Here is a 25,065-nt window from a genome sequence, read left to right as displayed (position 1 = left end):
CTCTAATAGGCCCTTCTTGTTGTAGCTTCATAAAGTAAAAGCTCAGATCATTGATTTTTTACCTCATTTCTTTTCTTATATAAGGGTTTAAAGCTACCGGTTTTCTTCTAAGCACTTCTTTAGCTGCATTCCACAACCTGTAATATGCTGTGTTTCCATTATCATTCAAACCAAAATATTTTCAAGTTGCCTTATAAATTTTTCTTTAACTTATAAGTTACTTATACATGTTATTTTCCAAATATGTGAGGATTTCTCAGATGTCTTTCTGTTACTGATTTCTATTTTAATTCCATTTTGGTCAGACAACATCCTTTAAATTTTCAATCATTTGTGTGACCATACTGATGCCTGAGGTCATGGACATTAAGGCAGGCACATCAGGATGGTGACAAGGCCTTCTCTGACAATTGCTTGTCCTTCATCTTGTTCAGGAACATCACAATCTCCATTGTTCCAAGAAGGTCAAAAGTATGGGTTTAAATTCAAGTGACATTCTACTATTCCACCCCCTCTCTCTCTCTCTTCCCCCAGCATCTTATTCCTTCCCTTTTCCAGGGCTCCTGACCTTTGTGGAAGTGGGGCTTCAGCTCATGCTCCCAAGAACCCTAATTTCTCCCCACTCTTTTAATTTCCTCCCTGCAAATCTCAGAGAATAATCACTATAGAGAGAAGGTAGCAGCACCAAAAATGACATGGAGGAGGAAAAGCCACAATACATTTTACGTCTTAATCTCGAAGGTCACACATTGTCAGTTCTGCCACATTACACTTTAGAAGCAAATCACTAAGTACAGCACATGCCTTTTGAAGGGAGGAGTATCAAATAATTTGTGGACACATTTTAAACCACCAGAACGATGTCATAATTTTCACCCTAAATAATCATATATCTTTTAAAAGAACTAAGAGAGGGAAAGAAAATATGTATAGTCATTTATTTATATATGTATGTATTACCTCTGGTTTCTTTATTCCTTCCAATAACTCATGGATCAGCAAACTAGAGTCCATGGGCCAAATCAAACCCACTGCCTATTTTTGCATGGCCTGAGAGCCAAGAATGGTTTTACATTTTTTTAATGGTTGAGGAAAAAAATCAATGGAAGAATATTTTTGTAACATGTGAAAATTATATGGAATTTAAATTTCAGTGTCTATAAAAAAATTTATTGGAATATATCCATGCTCATTTATTTATATATTGTCTATACAGCTCCTTTCACAGCAGAACTGAGTTGTTTCAACAGACCATATGACCGACAAAGCCTAAAATATTTACCATCTGATCCTTTGCAGAAAAAGTTTATCAGCCTCTACTATACATCCAAATTACCATATGGTGTCATTTGCTTTTAATCTAAAGAATTTCCATTATCATTTTTCATAAAACACATTACGGTGACAAATTCCCTCAGATTATCTGTTTATCTGAAAATATCTTTATTCCAGCTTCATTTTTGAAAGCTACTTTTCCTAACTGATGATTGGACATTGTGGATAATACATTGTAACAACAATGAATTGTTATGTTTTCCTGCAGCCTTGATTTTTCTTCTAACAGACAATTAACTTGTCTGGACCCAAACTATAAATTAAGCAACTGCCTGAACACTGCTTTTGTTTGGGGGTCTTGAATTGTTTTGTTGGATTTTAATTATGATTTTTGGATATCTTTCAGCCTCCATTGCTTTTAATGAGAAGACAAGTGTTAACTATATCATTATAGGGAAACCTCATTTTATTGTACTTCACTTTATTGTGCTTTGCAGACATTGCGTTTTTTACAAATTGAAGATTTTTGGCAACCCTGTGTTGAGCACGTCTATCAGCACCATTTTTCCAACAGCATTTGCTCACATAGTGTCTCTGTGTCACATTTAGATAATGCCTGCAGTATTTCAAAGTTTTCATTATTATAGTATTTGTTATGGTGATCTGTGATCAGTGATCTTTGATGTAACTACTACTCCCTGAAGGCTCGGACTACGGTTAGCATTTTTTAGCAATAAAGCTTTGTTTTTTTGGGTTTTTTTTTTTGCGGTATGCAGGTCTCTCACTGTTGCGGCCTTTCCCGTTGCGGAGCACAGGCTCTGGACGCGCAGGCTCAGAGGCCATGGCTCACGGGCCTAGCCGCTCCACGGCACGTGGGATCTTCCCGGACCAGGGCACGAACCCATGTTCCCTGCATCAGCAGGCGGACTCTCAACCACTGCGCCACCAGGGAAGCCCAGCAATAAATTATTTTTTAATTAAGGTATGTACATTGTTTTTTTCGACATAATGCTACTGCATACTTAACAGACTACAGTATAGTGTAAACATAACTTTTATATGCACCAGGAAACCAAAAAAATTCATGTGACTCCCTTTATTGTGATATTTGCTTTATTGCAGTGATCTGGAACTGACTCTGAAATTGCTCTGAGGTATGCCTGTATTCCCCTGTATTTAATGTACCATATTTTCTCTGGGCTGCTTTCAAGATTTCCTTACTATCTCTGGCATTTAGCAATTTGCCTATAATGTGTCTAGTTGTGGTTTTCTTTTGTATTGATTCTAGTTGAAGGTCACAGATTGTCTTGAATCTCCAAGCTAGTTTTTCTCAAACATGAGAAGTTTTCAAGCCACTATTTCTTCCAATATTTTTCTGCTTCTTTCTCTCTCACCTCTACCTATGGGATTCCAACTAAAGGCAGTAAGAATTCAGCTATCCCCCAAGAGGAGCTATGCAGAGATACAAAAAGCCCTCAGTTAAAAAAAATCAGTAAACTTGCAAATCTCACCTACTGCAGTTGTGTCTTTCCAAGGTTATCTCCTATTTGGTTTGCATTGCTCTTTGACAGAGCTCCTATGGTCTCCCCTGATTACTCACAACAGTCAGCCAGGTATGGATGGCAGAATTCGTACTCTAACTTTGAGTTTTAGCCTTTGGCAGCTCTCTCCATTCCAGGATTTTCCTCCTAAATTTCAAGCTTCTTTGCTACTCCTGAACTTTATCCTCTGACACTTCAAGCCAGTATGGTTGTGGTTTTCTGTCTCTGAAAACCTGTCTGTCTCATCAATTCACCACTACTATTACCTAAGGCTAGTAGTCCCCCGGTTTTTTAAAAACAATCTCCAAAACTTGAATTTATCATTTTATATATTATAAAATTTTAATTATTGGTAGTACTATAATGGAAAATAAACTACCTAAAGTAATGGAAAAGCCCAGCTTCCACAAATGTAGAAATAAATGTGCATGTGTACAATGTACAATATCCTCATGCAGCTGCTGCTGAAATTGGTGCCTTCCTATTCTACACCTATATATACCTAACTGGAATACAATTAGGCCTGGGGTTGTCAGGCTGAGAGTCATGAAAATCAATGAAGCAAATAAACTACTTGCAATTATTTAAAAGTTAAAAAGAATTAATTTAAGTTCCCTCCAAAAGATTTGTAGACTGTTTTCAATCATGTCCCATGGATTAAGAAAAGGAAAATGGATATTTGGAATAAGTACTTGTATACCTTTCAGAAACAACAGCAATAATTAAGAGCAACATTTGAAGATGTCTTTTTTAAATAAAGTACTTACCTTCGTTCTTGTAAAATGAGAAAATATTTTAACAACATTTTTCAAAATGCATTACACATTTTCTTATACCAAGACAGCATAGTAAGAACTGAAGAAAGAACCCACACCATTTGCTCTTAGGAATTCTACTTATATTCTCCTTTCACTGATAATTAAATACTAATATTCCATGGAATTTCAATCACAGAACTGTGAAGTTAGCAAAGTAAATCTGTGATTTGTAAAAAGCTCAGAACAGACTACATAAGTAATTTAGTCCATTATATGCAAATTGCTGAGTTAGGCTTTGAATATTCTGAAGGATCCTTTATTCTCACTATAGCAATAGCAGTAGCCAAACAACTGTTATCCCACAACAAGCAAAAGAACCATTTTCATGCAGAATGAGTACAACAAATAGAAAAGGAGAAAATGGAGACCAAGGGCATCTTTTTACACCAATTTTATAAAAAAACAACAACAAAAAGAACAAAAACAAGAGAACACCCTCTATGATTCTGTCATTCTTCCTTAGACAAAACATTAAGTGGTGACTTTGCTCTAAATCAGACATGATAAAATCTGATAGGAGAACTATAGTCAAACTAAGTGAATTTGCCAATGAAAACAATATTGCTGATGTTAAAATTCAAGTGTATAAATTAGCATAAAAATCAGCAGGAATTCTCAAGAGACAGGAAACTGTTGGCAGTGTTAGATATGTTAATTATCTTGATTGTGATGAGTTCATATATATGTCAAAACTTACCAAACTGTATGCTTTGGCATGCAGTTTACACTACCTCAATTAGATTTCAATAAAGTTTAAAAAAAAAACCAACAGGAAAAAATCATTACTCATTTTTACTCATCACTTGGATATTTTAAAGTCAAAAGCAGAAACCAATTCAAAGTCTGTAACCAAGTATAATTAACAACTCAAGGATCACAAATAGTCATCCAAGTTAAAAGTCATCTAAGTTAAAACAACAGGTATATCAACTTTTTCGAAAAAAAGAATGAAAGTCTCAATGGAAGTATCCTGAGACTCACTGGTCAAAGGATTATAAAGTCACATTGCCTAAGCTATTTACATCCCACCCAGGTGTAGAATGCTCCTGGTTTCCATTTCCAAATGGATGTGATGACACGGAGTTTATTTATCAGGATTTGCAGCCTTACTGTATTTCTCTTCCTTGCACCTCTGCAGAATCTCTAAGCTCCTCTGGTGGACTGGGTGTTGGAGAAAGCTAATACTATCCATACTTTTCAAAACTGCACATGGCGCTGTATCATCATGTCCTTAGGAAGCAAAAGAAAAACAAAAAATGGAGAAAAGAAAAAGACATTATATAAGCCCAAACCAAGAGAGAATCAAGGACAATGCTGCCAACTATCTTAAGAGTAAATAAAAATGTATCAAATAATTGGGGTTATTAAATGTGAATAATTTTTCCAATTAATTTGAGGAAATTACACAAAAACAATAGGAAAAAATAGAAGTCCTGTTCAGGTATTCAAAACTATCCTTTTTCAGTACTCAAAGTGTTGTGAGTTAACATCATACTAAAAATTTTTAATTTAAAATACCAGGGAAATTTCAAAAACAATTGTATGGTATCTTTTTTTTAATGGACTCATTTTTATCAGGTCTGAAATATAATTAGCATAGAGGTGGCAACAATGCAAGAAACATTGTTTCTGATGGAACCCCAAAGAGAAATATACCCAAAACAATTTACCAAAAGTTAAACGTTCACAAATCTCGCAATTAACCACACCTGTAGGAATTCCAAGTGTGTCAATGTTGAAAGAGTAGGAAGAAAAGCACTATAGAGCAGGAAAACACAGCAGCACTTCTGTACTTATAAATCTGAAAACAAAGCTGGAAAATCTGTCAGAATCAACTATTGGGAGGAAAGGAACGAGAGCACATTCAAGTAAGGACCAAAGCCCCAGATTAGTGCTACTGAAACAGTGAAACACTCGAGCAGTAAAGAGGGAAGGAAGATTGTACCATAAATATTAGGAATAAAGGGATTTAAAAGAGAATTCAGGTTTTCCAGGTTTGGGAGGAGTCAAGTATCATTTACACAAGAACATCTCTAGAGTTAGGACGTGAAGTTCAAATGTATGTAGGTTTGCCTTTAAAAAATAAAAGTGAGGGCTTCCCTGGTGGCGCAGTGGTTGAGAGTCCGCCTGCCCATGCAGGGGACACGGGTTCGTGCCTCGGTCCGGGAAGATCCCACATGCTGCGGAGCGGCTGGGCCCGTGAGCCATGGCCGCTGAGCCTGCGCGTCCGGAGCCTGTGCTCCGCAACGGGAGAGGCCACAACAGTGAGAGGCCCGCGTACCACAAAAAAAAATAACAAAAAAAAAGTGAATAGTTTAACAATAGATGGAGGCAAATTAAGCAGCACATAATTATGAACTAAAGTTCCATTAGTACATATTTACTGTATAATTAGGAATAAGATACTATCTATGAATAGTTCTCAAGGCAGAATCATTTTAGAAGTTAAACAGAAGCACAGTAATTCAAGGAGGTTTGCATGGTTTAACCAAACTATAATTCCTTAAACTGAATATCTACATCCAGAGAATAGGCATCCACGTTTTAGTTAAAGATACAGAATCTCATGATACCGTAACATCAGATTATAGATAGACAGATAGATACAGAAACATATATCTGATATAAATATAGATATAGATAGATCAGGCTTTTATAAAATTAAAAAGAAATTTTGTATCCTATAATTAAAAAGTAAGCTAATAAAACACTATCTCATTTATCCAGTACAGAGAGTCCATAACTGTACATGTTCAATTTTTCAAGAAGAGACAAGTATTACCAAGTTACCATCATTTCTTAGTCAAAAGATACCTCAATAAAAATATTCTATTCTCAATAATCCCCTCCTTCACAGGACTCTTGGGTGGGGGAAGGAATGCATAGGCTCAGATGAGGCTGCACTTGGTTAGTAACAGGGTGGGGGGCTAGGGGTTAGGGTAAACCATCAGTTGAGGGGGACCATTTGAGGAAAAAACCACCTGGTGAGTTCTACTCATACTCCATCCAAATTGTAATTTTTGAAAGTTATCAACAGACTTTCAGGCCCTTCAATAGCTAATGATATATTGTTAGTCAGAAATAATTTAAGAAGATTATGGTATTAAAGTGTTTTATATAAGAGTTCAGAATATTAAATATAGTAAATTATTATGTAATCTTAAATTAAAATTCGCTCAACTTGACTACAGCCTGTGTACTCAATTTTCTATTTTATCTAAATAAATTGTGGCAATGCCATTTGGATATGGGTAATTTTATATCTGTGACTGTTTTGTGTCTCACCGACTGTTTTGTGTCTCATCATCGTACCTACAACTTAGGGTTTGTTTGTTTTTTTAAACTTCTGTTCTTTCATTCTGCTTTCTATGCCTTCTTTTAACTCTTTAACAATTTTAAACACTGCTTTATGGACTATTTCCAAACCTTAAAGTGATACTCCTCTCTGTTGTGTGTACTAACTCCCTGTCAAGGTGGTTTGGTTCCCTAGGATGGTTTTATAAGTACATTTTCAGTGGAGTCTCAAACTCTTCAAAGAGGTTTATTTAGTGTTTGCTTATGCTAAGTTCCTAGGCTAGTTTTGATAATTTCTTAGTTTGAGATTATGCACCAAACAGTACAAATTCTCTCGCATGGTGAAGAAGATATGGGGCACTAATTTTTTTAGGCAACTTTTTTTTCAAAATTTATCTAAGGCCTAACACATACTGATATGATTCTTGTTCTTCTAGGCAAGGCCAACAGACAGAGTTTTACAATTATCTTTTCAGTGACAGAAGAGTTCAAGCTCTTTGAAGGTCCTACATCATATAAAACAGGGGTTCAATCCCAGCTCCACTGTATCATTCAAACCTGAAGCCATGTCTCTGATCCTATAATAGTTTCTATAATGTCAGCTCCCAGGCCTTAGGGCCATTTTTTTAAAGGTATATTTCACATACAGTAAACTCCACTAATCTCAAGTATACAGTTTGATGAGCTTAAACAAATAGTTATATCATATAATCCTCAATCAAGATACAGGACATTTCCATCACCTCAGCAAGTTATTTCATTCCCTTCCGGTAAATACCACCCCTACCCCTCCCAAAGTCAATCAAGTAATGATCCCAGGAGTGGGACTGCTGGATCACATGGTAATTCTATTTTTCGTTTTCTGAGGAACCTCCATACTGTTTTCCATAGTGGCTGTAACAACTTACATCCCCACCAACAGTGTAGGAGGGTTCCCTTTTCTCTACACTCTCCTGCACTTTTATTTGTAGACGTTTAAATGATGACCATTCTGACCAGTGTGAGGTGGTACCTCACTGTAGTTTTGATTTGCATTTCTGTAATAATTAGTGATGTTCAGCATCTTTTCATGTGCCTACTGGCTATTTGTATGTCTTCTTTGGAGAAATGTCTATTAAGGTCTTCTGCCCATTTTGGTTTTTTTTTTTTGCGGTACGCGGGCCTCTCACTGTTGTGGCCTCTCCCACTGCAGAGCACAGGCTCCGGATGCGCAGGCTCAGTGGCCATGGCTCATGGGCCCAGCCACTCCGCAGCATGTGGGATCTTCCCGGACCGGGGCACGAACCCATGTCCCCTACATCGGCAGGTGGACTCTCGACCACTGCGCCACCAGGGAAGCCCTTTTGCCCATTTTTCAAGTGGGTTGTTGTTGAGCTGTATGAGCTGTTTGTATACTTTGGATATTAAGCCTTTGTCTGTTGCATCATTTGCAAATATTTTCTCCCATTCCATTGGTCGTCTTTTTGTTTTTTTATGGTTTCCTTTGCTGTGCAAAAGCTTGTAAGTTTGATTAGGTCTCATTTGTTTGTTTTTGTTTTTATTTCTATTGCCTTGGGAGACTGACCTAAGAAAACATTGGTATGATTTATGTCAGAGAATGTTTTGCCTTTGCTCTCTTCTAGGAGTTTTATACTGTCATGTCTTATGTTTAAGTCTTTAAGACATTTTGAGTTTATTTTTGTGCATGGTGTGAGGGTGTGTTCTAACTTCACTGATTTACATGCAGCTGTCCAACTCTCCCAGCACCACTTGCTGAAGAGACTGTCTTTTTCCCATTTTATATTCTTGCCTCCTTTGTTGAAGATTAATTGACCATAGGTGTATGGGTTTATTTCTGGGCTCTCTATTCTGTACCATTGATCCATATGCCTGTTTTTGTACCAATACCACATTGTTTTGATTACTGTAACTTTGTGGTATTGTCTGAGGTCTGGGAGAGTTATGCCTCTTGCTTTTTTTTTTTTAATTAATTAATTAATTTATATTTAGTTTTGTCTTCATTGCTGTGCATGGACTTTCTCTAGTTGCAGTGAATGGGGGCCACCCTTTACTGAAGTGCGTGGGCCTCTCATTGCGGTGCCTTGTCTTTGTTGCAGAGCACAGGCTAGAGGTGCGTGGGCCCCAGTAGTTGTGGCACATGGGCTCAGCAGCTGTGGCTCATGGGCTCTAGAGTGCAGGATCAGTAGTTATGGCACATGGGCTTAGCTGCTCTGCAGCATATGGGATCTTCCCAGACCAGGACTTGAGCCTGTGTCCCCTGCACTGGCAGATGGATTCTTAATCACTATGCCACCAGGGAAGTCCTCCTGCTTTGTTTTTTTTCCTCAGGATTGCTCTAGCAATTCTGGGTCTTTCATGGTTCCATATAAATTTTTGGAATTTGTTCTAGTTCTGTGAAAAATGTCATGGGTAATTTGACAGGATCTCACTGTATCTGTAGATTGCTTTGGGTAGTATTGCCATTTTAACTGTATTAATTCTTCCAATCCAAAAGCATGGGATATCTTTCCATTTCTTTGAATCCTCTTTTACTTCCTTTATTAATGTTTTATAGTTCTCAGTGTGTAAGTCTTTCACCTCCTTGGTCAGGTTTATTCCTAGATACTTTTGGTGTAATTTTAAAAGGTTTTCTGGGTTTTTTTTAATAAATTTATTTAGTTAGTTAGCTTTGGTTGCATTGGGTCTTCGTTGCTGCACACGGGCTTTCTCCAGTTGTGGAGAGTGGAGCTACTCTTTGTTGTGGTGTGCAGGCTTCTCATTGTGGTGGCTTCTCTTGTTGTGGAGCACGGGCTCTAGGTGTGTGGGCTTCAGTAGTTGTGGCACAAGGGCTCAGTAGTTGTGGCTCGCGGGCACTAGAGCACAGGCTCAGTAGTTGTGGCACACGGCCTTAGTTGCTCCGCGGCATGTGGGATCTTCCCAGACCAGGGCTTAAACCCATGTCCCCTGCAATGGCAGGCGGATTCTTAACCACTGCACCACCAGGGAAGTCCCAGTTTTTTTGTTTTTTTTTTTTTACATTCCCTTTCTGATATTTCATGGTTAGTGTAAAGAAATGCAACTGATGGGGCTTCCCTGGTGGTGCAGTGGTTGAGAATCTGCCTGCCAATGCAGGGGACACGGGTTTGAGCCCTGGTCTGGGAAGATCCCACATGCCACGGAGCAACTGGGCCCGTGAGCCACAACTGCTGAGCCTGCGCGTCTGGAGCCTGTGCTCCACAACGAGAGGCCACGACAGTGAGAGGCCCGCGCACCACAATGAAGAGTTGCCCCCACTCGCCGCAACTAGAGAAAGCCCTCGCACAGAAACGAAGACCCAACACAGCCATAAATAAATAAATAAATAAATTTATTAAAAAAAAAAAAAGAAATACAACTGATTTCTGAATGTTACTCTTGTATCCTGCTACTTTGCTGAATTCATTCATTAGATCTAGTAGTTTTTGTGTGGGGTCCTTAGAGAGAAACTCTGTACTTTTAAACTATCACGCCCCTTGTTATCTCCCTGTCTGCCCTGAGCAAACACTAATCTACATTCTTTCTCAACAGATTTGCCTATTCTAGAAAATTCATATAAATGAAATCATACAGTATGTGGCCTTTTGTGTCTTATGCTTTCACTTCACAAAATGCTTTCAAGGTTCACCCATGTTACAGCATGTACTAGTACCTCATTCATTCACATGACAGAATAGTATTCCATTGTATGGATATACCACATTTTGTTTATCCAGTCATCTGTTGATAAACATTTGAGTTGTTTCTACCTTTTGGCTATTATGAATATATTGCTAAGAACATCAAGTACAAGTTTTTGTTTGAACACCTGCTTTCAATTCTTTTAAGTATCTACCTAAGAGTGGAACTGCTGGGTAAAACGTAACTACCAGGCTGTTTTACAAAGTGGCTGCACCATTTTAAATTTTCACCAGCAGCATGTGAGGCTTCCAATTTCTCCACATCCTTATTACCAACATTTGTTATTACCTGTCTATTTTATTGTAGCCATCCTAGTAGATGTGAAGTTGTACCTTACTGTGGTTTCAATTTGCAATTCCCTAATGACAAATTATATTGACCATCTTTTCAGGTTTTTTATTGACAATCTGCATATCTTCTTTGGAGAAATGTCTTTTAACATCCTTTGCCCATTTTTTAATTGGGTTATTAGTTTTTTACTACTGAATTGCAAGAATTGTATATATTCTAGATATATGCAGTTCTTTATTAGATACGTGATTTATAAATATCTTCTATCATTCTGTGAGTTGTCATTTCACTTTTTTTTAATATTTATTTATTTGGTTGCACCGGGTCTTAGTTGCAGCAGGCAGCCTCCTTAGTTGCAGCTTGTGGGCTCCTTAGTTGCGGCTCTCCAGCTCTTTAGTTGTGGCATGCATGTGGGATCTAGTTTCCTGAACAGGGATCAAACCCTGGCCCCCTGCATTGGGAGCGTGGAGTCTTATCCACTGCACCACCAGGGAAGTCCCTTCACTCTCTTAATAGTATCCTTTGAGGGCTTCCCTGGTGGCACAGTGGTTGGGAATCCGCCTGCCGGTGCAGGGGACACGGGTTTGAGCCCTGGTCTGGGAAGATCCCACGTGCCGTGGAGCAACTAGGCCCGTGCGCCACAACTACTGAGCCTACACTCTAGAGCCCGCAAGCCACAACTACTGAGCCCTTGCACCGCAACTACTGAAGCCCGTGAGCCCTAGAGCCCGTGCTCTGCAACAAGAGAAGCCACCGCATTGAGAGGCCCGCTCACTGCAACAAAGAGTAGCCCCCGCTTGCCGCAACCAGACAAAGCCCGTGCACAGCAACGAAGACCCAGCGCAGCCAAAAATAAATAAATAAATTAATTAAAAATAATAGTATCCTTTGAGGCACAAAAGTTTTTAATATTGATGAAGTCTAATTTATCCATATTTTCTTTGGTTGCTTGTGCTTTATACCTAATCCTGTCATACCTAAGAATCCACTGCCTAATCCAAACTGGGAAATGTGAATCCTCCAATTTTTGTCCTTCTTGCATTTCTGGATTCCTTTACATATCAATTTTAGGATTAGCTTGTCAATATCTGCATAAAGGTAGCTGTGGTTTTGACAGGACTATGCTGAATCTGTAGATCCAGTATTGCCATCTTAACTATGCCTTCCAATGCATAAACATAGAATATCTTTCCATTTACTGCAGTATTCTTTAAGCTTTTTCAACAATATTTTGTAGTTTCAGTGAACAAGTCTTGCAATTCTTTTGTTAAATTTATTAGTAAGAATTTTACACTTGTTGGTGTAACTGAAGCACGAACTTAATTTTGTTTTCACGTTGTTTACTGTTAATGTCTAGAAATACAACCAATTTTGCATGTTGACGTTGTGTCTTGCAACTTGAGCTCATTTTTTATCTCTAGTAGATTTTTTTGTAGATTCCTTAAGAAATTTTACATAAAATATGTCATCTACAAACAAAATGGTTTCTTCCTTTCCAATTTGGATGTCTTTTATTTCTTTTTCTTGCCTGATTACTCTTACCAGGATTTCCAGGACAATGTTAAATAGAAGAGGTGAAAACAGATATCCTGTCTTGTTTCTGATCTTAAGGGAAAAGTATTCAGTCATTCACCATCAAGAATGATACAACCTTTGGGTTTCTCACAGGTCCCCTTATCAGATTGAGGAAGACCCCTTCTATTGCTAATTTGTTCAGCATTTTTATGATGAAAAATATGAAAAGGTATTCATGTCTGTCAAGTGCCTCTTCTGTGTCTATTGAGGTGATGATCTGATCTTTGCTCTTTAGTCTATCAATGTGGTGTATTACATTGATTTCAGTTTTCTAAGGTGAACCAATCTTGCATTCCTGGGTATATTCCACTAGATAATGGTGTAAAATACTTTTTACATATTGCTGGACTCAGTCTGCAAGGATTTTGTTGAGGATTTTTGTTGAGGGATTTTGGTTTGTGGCTTTCATTTTTGTGATGTCTTATCTGGTATGCTGGTAATACTGGCCTCACAGATTGAGAATGAAAGTATTCCCTTTTGGAAGAGTTTATAAAGGATTGGTGTTAATTCTTCATTAAGTATTTGATAAAATTTATCAGTGAATTCACTGTTCCTTGGTTTGTGGGAAGATTTTTTTTCATAACTAATTCAATCTTTTTTCTTGTAGCAGGCCTTTTCAGACTTTCTATTTCTTCTGGAGTCAGTATAGGCTGTTAGCATGTTTCTAGGAATTTTTCCATTTCCACTAGGTTCTAATTTGTTGACATACAACTGTTAATAGTATGATAATCCTTTTTATTTCCATCAGTTCAGCAGCAACACCCCCCTTTGTTTCCCCAAATTAGTAATTTGAGTCTCCTCTCTCCTCTTCTTGGTCTGTCTACCTCAAGGTTTGTCAATTTCTTTTACCTTTTTAAAGAAGTACCTTTCAGTTTTATTTTTCTTTATTGTTTTCTACTCTATTTTATTTATTTCAGACCTACTTTTTATTATGTCCTTCCTACTGCTTGCTTTGGGTTTAGTTTTCCATTTTTCCCTAGAATCTTAAGGTGGGGCATTAAGTTATTGATTTGAGATATTCTTTCTTTTTTAATAGAGATAAATTTCTCTAAAGGAGAAATAAATTTCCCTCTAAGCACTGTTTTAGCTGTATCCCATAAGATATGGGTGTATATTTTCTTCTATTCATTTCAAATTATTTTCTAATTTCCCTTGTGATTTCTTCTTTGTCCCATTGGTTATTAAGAAGTGTGTTATTTAGTTTCCACATATACCGTAAGACATATTATTTTTGTTCCTCTTTTCTTTCATTACTCTCTTCTTTTGTGTTGAATAGATGTTTTCTAGTATACTATTTTAATATTTTGGTCTTTTACTATATTATTTTTTAGTTATTTTCTTAACAGGTGCCAAGGGAATTAAAATTAGCATCTTAACTTACAACAATCTAATCTAGATTAAAAGCTACTTAATTTCAATAGTATATAAAAACTTTCCTCCTATATAGCTTCATTCCCTTCCTCCTTCTTTATGCTGTTATTGTCATGAAAATTACATCTTTAAAATGGCATGCCCTCCAAGAGAGATTTATAATTATTGCTTTTTCACAGTTGTCTTTTAAATCAGATTGGAGGGAAAAAAAGTTACAAAATGTAAAAAATACATTTTTACTATCTTTTATATTTAACTCTATAGCTGTCTTTAATGGTGCTCTTTATTATTTCATGTGCTTTTGAGCTACTGTCTAGTGTCCTTTCATTTCAGCCAGAAGAACTCCCTTTAATATTTCTTGTGGGGCAGCTAGTAACAGTCACTCAGGATCTGTTTATCTGGGAATGGCATAATTTCATCTTGAAGGATAGTTTTAGTGAATACAGAATTCTTGATTGACAGTTTTTTTTCTTTCAGCACTTTGAATATGCCAAGTTGCTGTCCTCTAGCCTCAATGCTTTCTAATGATGAATCAACTTTTAATCTTACTGAGGATACTTGGTGCATGATGAATCATTTTTCTCTTGCTGCTTTCAATATTCTCTCTTTACCTCTAGAGAGTTTAATTACGATATATCTAAGTTTGAATCTCTTTGAATTCACCCACCTTGCAGTTTGCTGAGCTTGCTAGATGTGTATATTAATTTTCTCATCAAATTTGAGGAGGTGTTGGCCATTATTTCTTGAAATATTTTCTTTCCCTTTCCCTCCTTTCCTTCTGGACTCTCAGAAGTTTATATACCTCATGGTGTCCCATAAGTCTAGAAGCTCTGTTTATTTTTCTTCATTCTTTATTATTCCTGTTCCTTAGCCAGATCATCTCAACTGATCTGTCTTCATGTTCACCCGATTCTGGCTTCTGCTTATTCAAACTTGCTGCTGAACTCTTCTACTGAATTTCTCATTTCAGTTATTGTACATCTTTTTCCACTTCAAAATTGATATGTGTGTGTGTGTGTGTGTATGTATAAAATTGATATTCTCCATTTGGTGAGACATTGTTCTCATACTTTCCTTTTGTTCTTCAGATATAGTTACCTTTAAGTCTTTAAATATATTTAAAATAGTTTAAAGACTTTGTCTAGTAATATCAATGTCTGGATTTTTTCAGGGGTAGTTATATAACATGGCAACTCTGAAAATTCTCTTCCCAGGATTTGCTGTTGTTGCTGTTTCTTACAGTTGCTTCTATTTGTTTAGGACTTTCCTGAACTAATTCTGTAAAGTTTGTCACAGGTGACCATGGAAATCTCTGCTCAGTAAGCTTAAATGTCAGCTACTGATTGAAGGCAGATATCTTTACATGCCTGAAACCACTAATTCTCCCAGTTTTTGTCAAGGGTCACTGAGTGCGTATGTTGGTGCATACCTTCAACACTCAGCTAGGAAGTTTACAACTTAGCCTTGCCCTGCTTGCACAGAATCTGAAGGTTATCCTGAGGTAAGAAATCAGGATATCCTCAGGTCTTTACTGAGCATATGCATAGCCCTGGGCACGTATACAGTCCTATGCATGTGCATAGCTATCTAGATTCCCATGAATATATGGGAACTTTTCATAGCCGTTATGGAAACCTCATTCTCCAGCTTTTCCTTTCAAATGTTTTGGTTAGTTTTTGCCCCAGCTGTTATCTACTGCATCAGAGAGTTGCAATGTTCAACAACTGCTTCTGACTGTTTTGGACAAAACCCCTAGGTAAAAGGTTATTCATACTGGGCAAGCTCCAAGTCAGGTTAAAAGATAGCCTTGTAAGTGGGGTCTTCCAGGGAACTACCAAATAAGTTGAATATTCTCTGGGAATGGGGCTTTGAAGGAGTGCCAGCCCCCCTCTATTCCCTCCAGGGGTTGTCACACTGCTGATTTTCATTGTGCTTCCAGGCTATTGATTTTCAAGGCTACCGTAGAGCTTGGGAGGGAGGGAGGTGAGCAGTGCAAGTTAAAACACTACAAAGTGCACTGTCATTATCAATATTCAGCCTTTTTTCTTGTATATGTATTCCCCAGATTACTGAAGGCCTTTGATGAATTCATGGAGCTCCAGCAAAGTCATTCTGACAATTTTTGCAAGTGTTCTTGTTGCTTTTATGGAAGAGAGAACTTTCAGAGGTCCTTACTCTACTGTTTCATTGACATTTAATCTAAAACCCTTACTCTTAATCACCACACCATAGTGCCTGATACGGAATTGATTTATAAGTAATGGTCAGGGTTTTGTTTCTTAACAAAAATGCTCTTAATTGTCTTAAGTACTGGGTAGAATTATGGATAGAGTACTGCATAGAGATCCTAGACCCTGTTTAGGTGATATCTAAATTAGTTTTAGTACCTGGTCATTTCTGGAAATAGATGGTCACTGGAATCCTTCTCCCACTTGCAAAAACAAATGGGAGCACATTAGAGTTACGGAGTCCATTGTGTGGAATGGGGAAGAGGAAAAGTTTATGTGGGAACCATTAAAGCTCTCTATCTGCAGACACTATATGAATGGCTTCAGCTTTACTCCCTGTAGACTAAGGAACCGAATGACACTTTGGACTCTCGTTCTTGCCTCTTTTTTTAAAATTAATTAATTAATTTATTTTTGACTGCGTTGGGTCTTTGTTGCTTCGCGCAGGCTTTCTCTAGTTGTGGTGAGCGGGGGCTACTCTTCATTGTGGTGCGCAGGCTTCTCATTGCAGTTGCTTCTCTTGTTGCAGAGCATGGGCTCTAGGCGCATGGGGTTCAGTAGTTGCGGCTCGCAGGCTCAGTAGTTGTGGTGCATGGGCTTAGCTGCTCTGCAGTATGTGGGATCTTCCCGGACCAGGGATTGAACCCGTGTCCCCTGCACTGGCAGGTGGATTCTTAACCACTGCACCACCAGGGAAGCCCCTCGTTCTTGCCTCTTATGCCAATGCCACAGCTGAATTTGCTGTCTCTGCCTAGCCTTTTTAGATGGATTAAAATTCCTCTTTGGCTATACTTGTATGTAACTCCAAAAGAACAAAATAAGCATCACTGCATTCACATCTGCACACTGTATAACTCATGGTCAAGTTATGATCTCCCCTGTTCTTTCTAGTCCAGGCTCTTTCTTATTCAGGAGGAGTAAAACAGAGGCAAGGTGGATGCTACCACTGGAATACCTGTACTCCAATATCTCACTGCTGACCAGAAAAATCATTACCATTTTTAATTCCACCTCCCAGCAGGGCCAACATGTACCTTCACTCAGACTGCCTATTTATATGACTCTACTAAGAACATTTTATGATTTCCTGATAACCTGCCCCAGCTATAACATACCACAACTATAACAAATTTATTCTTAAAAGGATTAAGTTGAATTAATTTTTATTTAAAGACCTTAAAATGGCACTGTGCCCTCTAATTTGAAAGTCTATAAAAAAGAAAAAATAACAGTCAAAAGTAGATTTAAATTTGATATTCTCATTTGTGCTCAGTTGGCTTGATGAAGAAAAAGATTTTTTTGGTTCACCATCAAGGTATTTGTTGACAATCAGCTAAGAGTCCAGTGAAATATCTTATTTCTTAAAGGAAGTGAAAATATATTACACTTCTGCAGTCTACATCTTCTTTCTTCATTAGAAATATTATCTTTGGCCTCTTCTTACTCTCATTCAAGATCTGAACTGGGTTACCTTCTGCCTTTCATATATTCTACTTCTGCTTAAATAATCTCCAATCCCTGTTTCATGTTGGTATGTTTGCATACTACTTATGGTCATTGTAAGAGTTCTGCATCTACTACTTAGTTCATTTTCACAGTTACTGTTAGTTTTTGTTTTGCAATACTACAATGTTCTAATTTTATAATATCCGTTTATCCGTTATCACCAGAAAACAGCAGGTGGTAAGTGGTGCAGAGGGAGGAAAAATGCTAAATTTTGGCACTGACACTAATATGCTGTAATACAGTTATTCTCTGTAACAAACCTGTTCAGTCACTTCCTCAAAATGCAAATGAACTATCGTTTTTCTTTTTCTTGATAAAAAGTGAAATTTTAAAAGTTTATGCAAGGGGGACTTCTAGCATGTTGGTAATATTCTCTTTCCTAACCTAGAAGATAGTTCCAGGGGTGTTTTCACTTTGTGATAATTCACTGAGCTATATGTTTTGTTCTGTGCACTTTTCTGTACACATGTTATATCCTAGTATAAAAGAGTTTTCAAAAAGAGTTTATTATGTGGAAGCTCTATGCTGGCCAGAAAGCAAAACTAGATTAGAAAACAAGAAGAATCTAGAAATTATCAAAGATAATTTCAGTTGTTGATCATTAGTAGCACTGCATGTCTTTGTACTAATTAATACTAATATACATAGAACCAGCTTTCACAAATAATATTTTAAATGCCAAAGTAACATTCAATGTGAATAACTTTTACAGAATGCAATGTATTCAACAGTAAATATAAGAAAAGTTTCTTATCTTAGTCAGTTACGTCTTAGCAGGATATGTATCAATTTTCAAAATTTTCATAATTGATAAAGACCACTGTAATAAATAAGAATGCATCTTAAAAGAAAAAACTTTTCCTTAAAGCTTTTTGCTGGTAACTGTAGTCAATAATATTGCAGTACTGTACATATTTGAAAGTTGCCAAGAGATTAAATTGTAAAAGTTCTCATCACAAGAAAAAGTTTTGTAACTTTGTATAGTAATGGATGGTACCATTTTGCAGTACACACAAATATTGAATCATTATGTTATATACCTGAAACTAATATAATGTTATATGTCCATTATACCTCAATTTAAAATTTTTTCAAGCTTTTTGCAAAGATAGCCTCTTAGAAATAATTTTGGCAAAGGCAAAGCAGTTTTAAGATACTCCTTTTATTTAAAAAAAAACAAACTATAGTTCTCTCCAAAAAGGCCAGTTTGCACACGTTATAATCTGAAGTACAGAAATGAAATTCAATTAGTTTTGCCTCTCATTTTAGAAATACAATCTCTCAAATATTTTATTCAGTTAAAATACATAAAAGCTGAATTTAAAGTTTTACTGCTAGTGCACATGCCCAAAAGCCCTATGAGTAAGTCTAGGAGTTCTGAAAGCACAAAATGTGTCCTCCTGCACTTCTGCTGAAGCTTCTGGGCAAAAAAAATTATTTTAAGTAATTACATATGTATTAGAATATCCTCACTATGCAGCAATGGTCTGTCTAAGGCTAGAGCTACAGCAAGCAACAGTGTCATTTCAAGTAGGTAGCAAGTGCTTCAGAGATGCTCCTCTCACAGAATGTAAAATGAGAATATTTTATGATTTAAGGAGGAGACACACAAACAAAGTATCCTGTTTTATCCATTCCTAACTTTTAAAGTAAAATCCAGCTAACTGACTTAAGTGTAAGAGGAAAAGAAAATTAACACCTCATAAACAGATACTTTACATGTATTATCTGATTTTACCCTCATAATATTGAAGGCAGTATTACACTCCAAGAAAAACAGCTAATAGTCACAAAATCAGTCAAGAGAAGAGATGACAACTGATTACTGAAGTTGGGTTACCCCACTATACTATACTACCTCCATCCTAATTTTTCTGCCTCCTGACTTATGCTTCCACATTATGTTTCATTTGTAGTAAAAACTATGACTTAAGAAGAAAACAGAGAAAAGTATCAATATTAAATTCTATATAATTAAATAATAATTTCACTTTTTGTTTAAAAATCATACCAATGTCTGAATGCCTAAAAAATACCAGGTGCTTTACACTCATTATTCCTATCAGTATTTATTAATAAAAATGTACCAACATATATATACACACACATACACTCACCAGAACTCATTAGATCTGAAACATGATGTTAGGGCAGGGTAAGAAAACAAACAGAAGCATGGTAGAATACTGATGTCTACTGCTTACCAGTTTTTCTCTGAATGTGTCTTTTCCCAGCTTCCCTGAAAGCAATAACAGCTCTGAAAAAAGCTCGGAGAACTGCCCAACGGAAAACAGCTACAGGATCAATTCCAATCATCCCAGAGATAAATGCATTCTTGCTACTTCTCAGAAGAGCTACAATGTCAGGGCGCATATGATCTGTATTTTTTTCCCGGAAATCCTACATGAAAAAAGTACCAGTGTTACTTTTGAAAAAATTATTAAACCAAGAAGATAATGGGTGACATATATGAACAGTGGTTGAATAAGGCTATAGAAGTGACTTCTGTTTTAGGCAGCTAAAGGGACCAGATAGATATCCTCAACAAAGTCCCATCTGACCCTAAAACTATTTAATTCAAAAATTAATTTAAATTAGAATAAGCATTCCACAAGCTTATTGCAGCTTGTTAAACACTGGTCAGGGAAAGACTCTCTACAGGACTATCACATAAAATGACACGAGAGTTGAATAACAAAAAGGAGCCAGAAATGAGAAGACCAGGAACAGCATTTCAAAGGGAACACCTACTACCTATAGGTGGCAATGAGTTGAACAAGTTAGCAGAAAACCAGTAAGACCAGGGGCTGGAGCATTCTTGGCAAGGGTGAGAGTGGTAGAAGAATAAGCAAATAAATAGGCTATGTAGGCTATGTAAGCCTGAACTAGGAGTTTGGGTTTTATTCAAGTGTAAAGAAAAGCCACTGGAAGGATAATGACATGAGCTAACTGGTGTTTTATAAACATCACTGGTTGCTGCAGAGGGAATGAACTGTACAAAGATGGAAAAGGTAGGCCAGCTATTGCAGTATTCCAGAAGAACTGAAAGTGACTTGGACTACATTGATGGTACTAGTTAGTGGAAAAGGAAAATGGTTATCATATATGGGATATGTTTTAGAGGTAAGGACAAAGGACTTGGTGGATTAGGGCATGGTGAGTGAATAAGGAAATTAGGTTAACACCTATATTTTGGGTTTGAGCAACAAAGTGGATAGAGGTACCATATACTGATATGGAGATGACTAGAGAAAAGAGAAGGTATAAGGATAGAAAATGAGGATTATGAGGTAAGTTTTGTCCAAGTGAAGCTTGAGATGCTGAGAATAATGATAATAGCAAGTAACACTTACTGAGAGGTTTCTAAGTGTATGGCACACTTCTAAGCATTTTACATGTGTTGTCTCATTGATAAGTTCATTTCATCACCTTAACAACTCCTTGAGGTAGATGATATTATTATTCCTATTTTATAGATGAGGAAAGTGAGTCATAGAAAGGTTAACTATCTTGGCTCCTATCACACAGTAACTGGAAGAACAGAGGTTCAAACTCAGCCACTTATAACGAGTATACTATGTCTGCATACAGACATCAAGTAGGCAGATGGATGTATTTGTCTAGATTCTTACAGAGATTTCAGAAAATGCATTTGGATATCATCAGCATACAGATTTTCAAAGCTGGATAAGATTACCTAAGGACTGTAAATAGTTAAAACCACCTGTCAGTGGGGGTTGGCGATGACAGAACAGAATAAAACGCGTTTAAATACCCACAGAAAGATAGGGAGGGCAAGAAGCTTAACACTCCTGGAAGAAGGTCCCAGACTGATATACATAGTCTAGGCATTTGACTATAACCACACCCAGATGGAAGGATTAAAACTTGGTGAGTAGGGCTTCCCTGGTGGCGCAGTGGTTGAGAGTCCACCTGCCGATGCAGGGGACACAGGGTCGTGCCCCAGTCTGGGAGGATCCCACATGCCGTGGAGCAGCTGGACCCGTGCGCCATGGCCTCTGAGCCTGCATGCCCGGAGCCTCTGCTCCGCAGTAGGAGAGGCCACAGTGGTGAGAGGCCCGCATACCACAAAAAATAAAAGACACATGGACCCCAATGTTCACTGCAGCACTATTTACAATAGCCAGGTCACAGAAGCAACCAAAATGCCCATCAAAAGACGAATGGATAAAGAAGATGTGGTACATATATACAATGGAATATTACTCAGCCATAAAAAGGAGGAATGAAATTGGGTCAATCTGTTGACTTGTGGATGGATCTAGAGACTGTCATACAGAGTGAAGTAAGTCAGAAAGAGAAAAACAAATATCGTATATTAACGCATGTATGTGGAACGCAGAAAAATGGTACAGACGAACCGGTTTTCAGAGCAGAAATTGAGACACAGATGTAGAGAACGAACGTGTGGACACCAAGGGGGGAAAGCCGTGGGGGGGTGGGAGTGGGGGTGTGATGAATTGGGCTATTGGGATTGACATGTATACACTGATGTGTATAAAATGGATGACTAATAAGAACCTGCTGTATTAAAAAAAAGAAGTTTCAACATATTCATTAGGAGTACAAGGTCACAAATACCCAATGGTACATGATGACATGAACTTTGTCAGGTCTAATGGATGTAGAGAAGAGAAAAATTCAACCAACTACATAGATAAACTAGTGGATTTAAGACTTACTGATGGTAACTATTCTTTCAGATCTAAAAAGGCTATTACAATTATGTAATAACCTATATGGGAACCATTTTGCTGTACACCTGCTGTACAACTGAAACTAACATAACATTGTAAGTCAACTATACCCCAGTATAAAATAGAAATTAAATTTAAAATTAAATTTAAAATAAAAATTAAATTTTAAAACATTAGAAAATAAAAAACAGAATATAAATAAATAGACTATTACATACAGAATGGGCTGACATCAATTTTAGCTGCAGGAGGAAACAAACAAAACCATCTTCTAATGACAGCAGAATACTGTAAAGTAGAGTATGAATTTTAGTAGTATCCTTAAACTATCTCCCACTGTATTGACCAACTACAAAGAAGGTAGTGTGACAGGGATGGTGATATAGTTAAGAACACTCCTCTGTCCTAAAGGCATATTCAGTGATAAATTTACTCACCTTTATCCCGTATTTCACTTTCCCGGCATAATGCTTTATGATAAAAGCAGGCTCCATCACAGCTGGAAATTCAATGTAAGAATTCTCTTCATGTTGATGCTTAAATTTGTCCAGCAGTGTTTGATTTGTAGCCTGTGGAAAGCTGAATTAAAAATAAAAACAAAAACACTAAAGAAAGATGCAGCAGCTAATACAGTAGTTTTTTAAAATACATTTTAATTACATTTCCATCTAACACATTTAGCAACTCACAGAGAGTTTTCACTTAAATAAGTTCTCATAACAAGCTGAAAAATGAGTAAAACAAGAACTGGTATTCCTATTTTGCAGATGAGAGCTCAAAAGTTGTGATTTGCCTAACTCACACTTTGCAAGTGGCAGAAGTGAGAAATTAACTCAAGTCTTTGGATATTTAGCTTACGTCACAGTGTGCTGCACTACCATAAAACCCAAAGAATAACAAAAACTAAATCATATGTTGCTTGGGGTCAAGAACTTGCAGTAAGGGAATGATCTCTCAATTTGGACAGGTCCTTTAAATCACTGTCATTTTTTGTTTTTTCTTCATGTATGAATCAAGTAGTAATTTTCTTACCTACACCAGTTACTGTATAGCTTTATATTATATCTATTATTATTCCAAATATACATCAATGGGTTTATACTCACTGATGAGCATTTCATATCTGGGAATCAGTCAAATAATATTAAGAAGTAACTACATAATAGTACAGGCATATAAAACTTCAGAAGAGAAAGAAATCTCTAGTTGGGCAATGGAAAAGTTCACAGAGGATAAAGGAGGCAATTAATTATGAGCTAGATGTTAAAGGTTGGGTAGGAGTTTCAAATACAGAAAATAATCACTGACAAATAAAAAGGACATGGCAAGTATCTTTCAGAGAATAGTTTTATTTAACAGTAGCTGAAATAATGAAAAATAATGTGACATGAGATTGTAAAGTTGCTGAATATGATACCTAATGCATAAAAATGATTCTAAAATTAAAACGAAAATGGTTAATTACATAGTACGTATTGGAATCAGGAAGGAGAATGATCTTTTTTTTTTTTTTACATCTTTATTGGAGTATAATTGCTTTACAATGGTGTGTTAGTTTCTGCTTTATAACAAAGTGAATCAGTTATACATATCCATACGTCCCCACCTCTCTTTCCTCTTGCATCGCCCTCCCTCCCCCCCTCCCCATCCCACCCCTCTAGGTGGTCACAAAGCACCGAGCTGATCTCCCTGTGCTGTGTGGCTGCTTCCCACTAGCTATCTATTTTACGTTTGGTAGTGTACACATGTCCATGCAACTCTCTCACCTGTCACAGCTCACCCCTCCCCCTCCCCATATCCCCAAGTCCATTCTCTAATAGGTCTGTGTCTTTATTCCCGTCTTACCCCTAGGTTCCTCATGACATTTTTTCTTCTTAGATTCCATATATACGTGTTAGCATACGGTATTTGTCCTTCTCTTTCTGACTCACTTCACTCTGTATGACAGACTCTAGGTCCATCCACCTCACTACAAATAACTCAATTTCGTTCCTTTTTATGGCTGAGTAATATTCCATTGTATATATGTGCCACATCTTCTTTATTCATTCATCCGATGATGGACACTTAGGTTGTTTCCATCTCCTGAGAATGATCTTTGATATCAGACAGTCATTGCTTAGATTACCAATTCTGTCTGTGACAAGCTAGGTACAACCTTCTTTAAGAACTGGTTTGTTAATACATAAAATGAGTAAAATGAGGTAAAACAGTGCTAGCAGAATTAAACACTAGTTAAAAACACCTAACACTAGCTGACATCCTATAGGGATGACATAAATGTTACCTACTTTTTTATGTTGCCAACACTGCCATTTTCCTAGACAACTAGGCCTGCTTTTGCATTCAAATACTATCCCATCCTCAAAATATCTCGACTCTCTAGGCTCTTCCTCTCCTATCCAGAACTCTCAGCCATTCTAGAATGGATTACAACTCTTAAACAATTTCAGAGAGTACCGCAACAGCCTCTACAGTAGCCTCAGCGATTCTAATTTTACTTTGTTTCATGTCACCAAATGGAACTATCAAAATAAATTTTCCTACAATAGTGTTAATTGTGTGCCTCTCCTACTCTGGAAAACTGGAATCCAAGCTCCTAAGCCTAGACCAACCCAACCTCTGCAAACTTACCCTTCACTACTCCACAGCAGAATGCTTCTTTTCAGGAAGGATGCTCACCTCATTGTCTCTAGGTAAAGGTTTATTTACCTTCTAATCCTCTGAGTAATCAAAAAGCTTATGATTTGCT

The 25,065-nt window shown here is 37.1% G+C and overlaps 1 protein-coding gene across 7 annotated transcripts in view; it reads right to left on the bottom strand.

Moving 5' to 3' along the window:
* The window catches only part of MYO9A (myosin IXA), a 266,751-nt gene that overhangs the window by 136,919 nt on the left and 104,767 nt on the right, over positions 1-25,065 (bottom strand). For all 7 annotated transcript variants that reach the window (XM_024761731.1, XM_024761733.1, XM_024761735.1 and 4 more), the window contains exons 13-15: positions 22,751-22,892; positions 19,800-19,995; positions 4,745-4,864 (exon numbers count right to left, since the gene is read on the bottom strand). In XM_024761731.1, coding sequence (XP_024617499.1) covers positions 4,745-4,864; positions 19,800-19,995; positions 22,751-22,892 — 458 coding nt within the window. The remainder of the gene's footprint in view (positions 1-4,744; positions 4,865-19,799; positions 19,996-22,750; positions 22,893-25,065) is intronic.

This window comes from Neophocaena asiaeorientalis, unplaced genomic scaffold, assembly GCF_003031525.2.
Source record: "Neophocaena asiaeorientalis asiaeorientalis breed wild unplaced genomic scaffold, Neophocaena_asiaeorientalis_V1.1 scaffold54, whole genome shotgun sequence".
In the NCBI taxonomy this organism is placed as follows: Eukaryota; Metazoa; Chordata; class Mammalia; order Artiodactyla; family Phocoenidae; genus Neophocaena; species Neophocaena asiaeorientalis.
The sequence above is the reverse complement of the archived record's forward strand: the minus strand, read 5'-3'. Positions and strand labels throughout refer to the sequence as shown.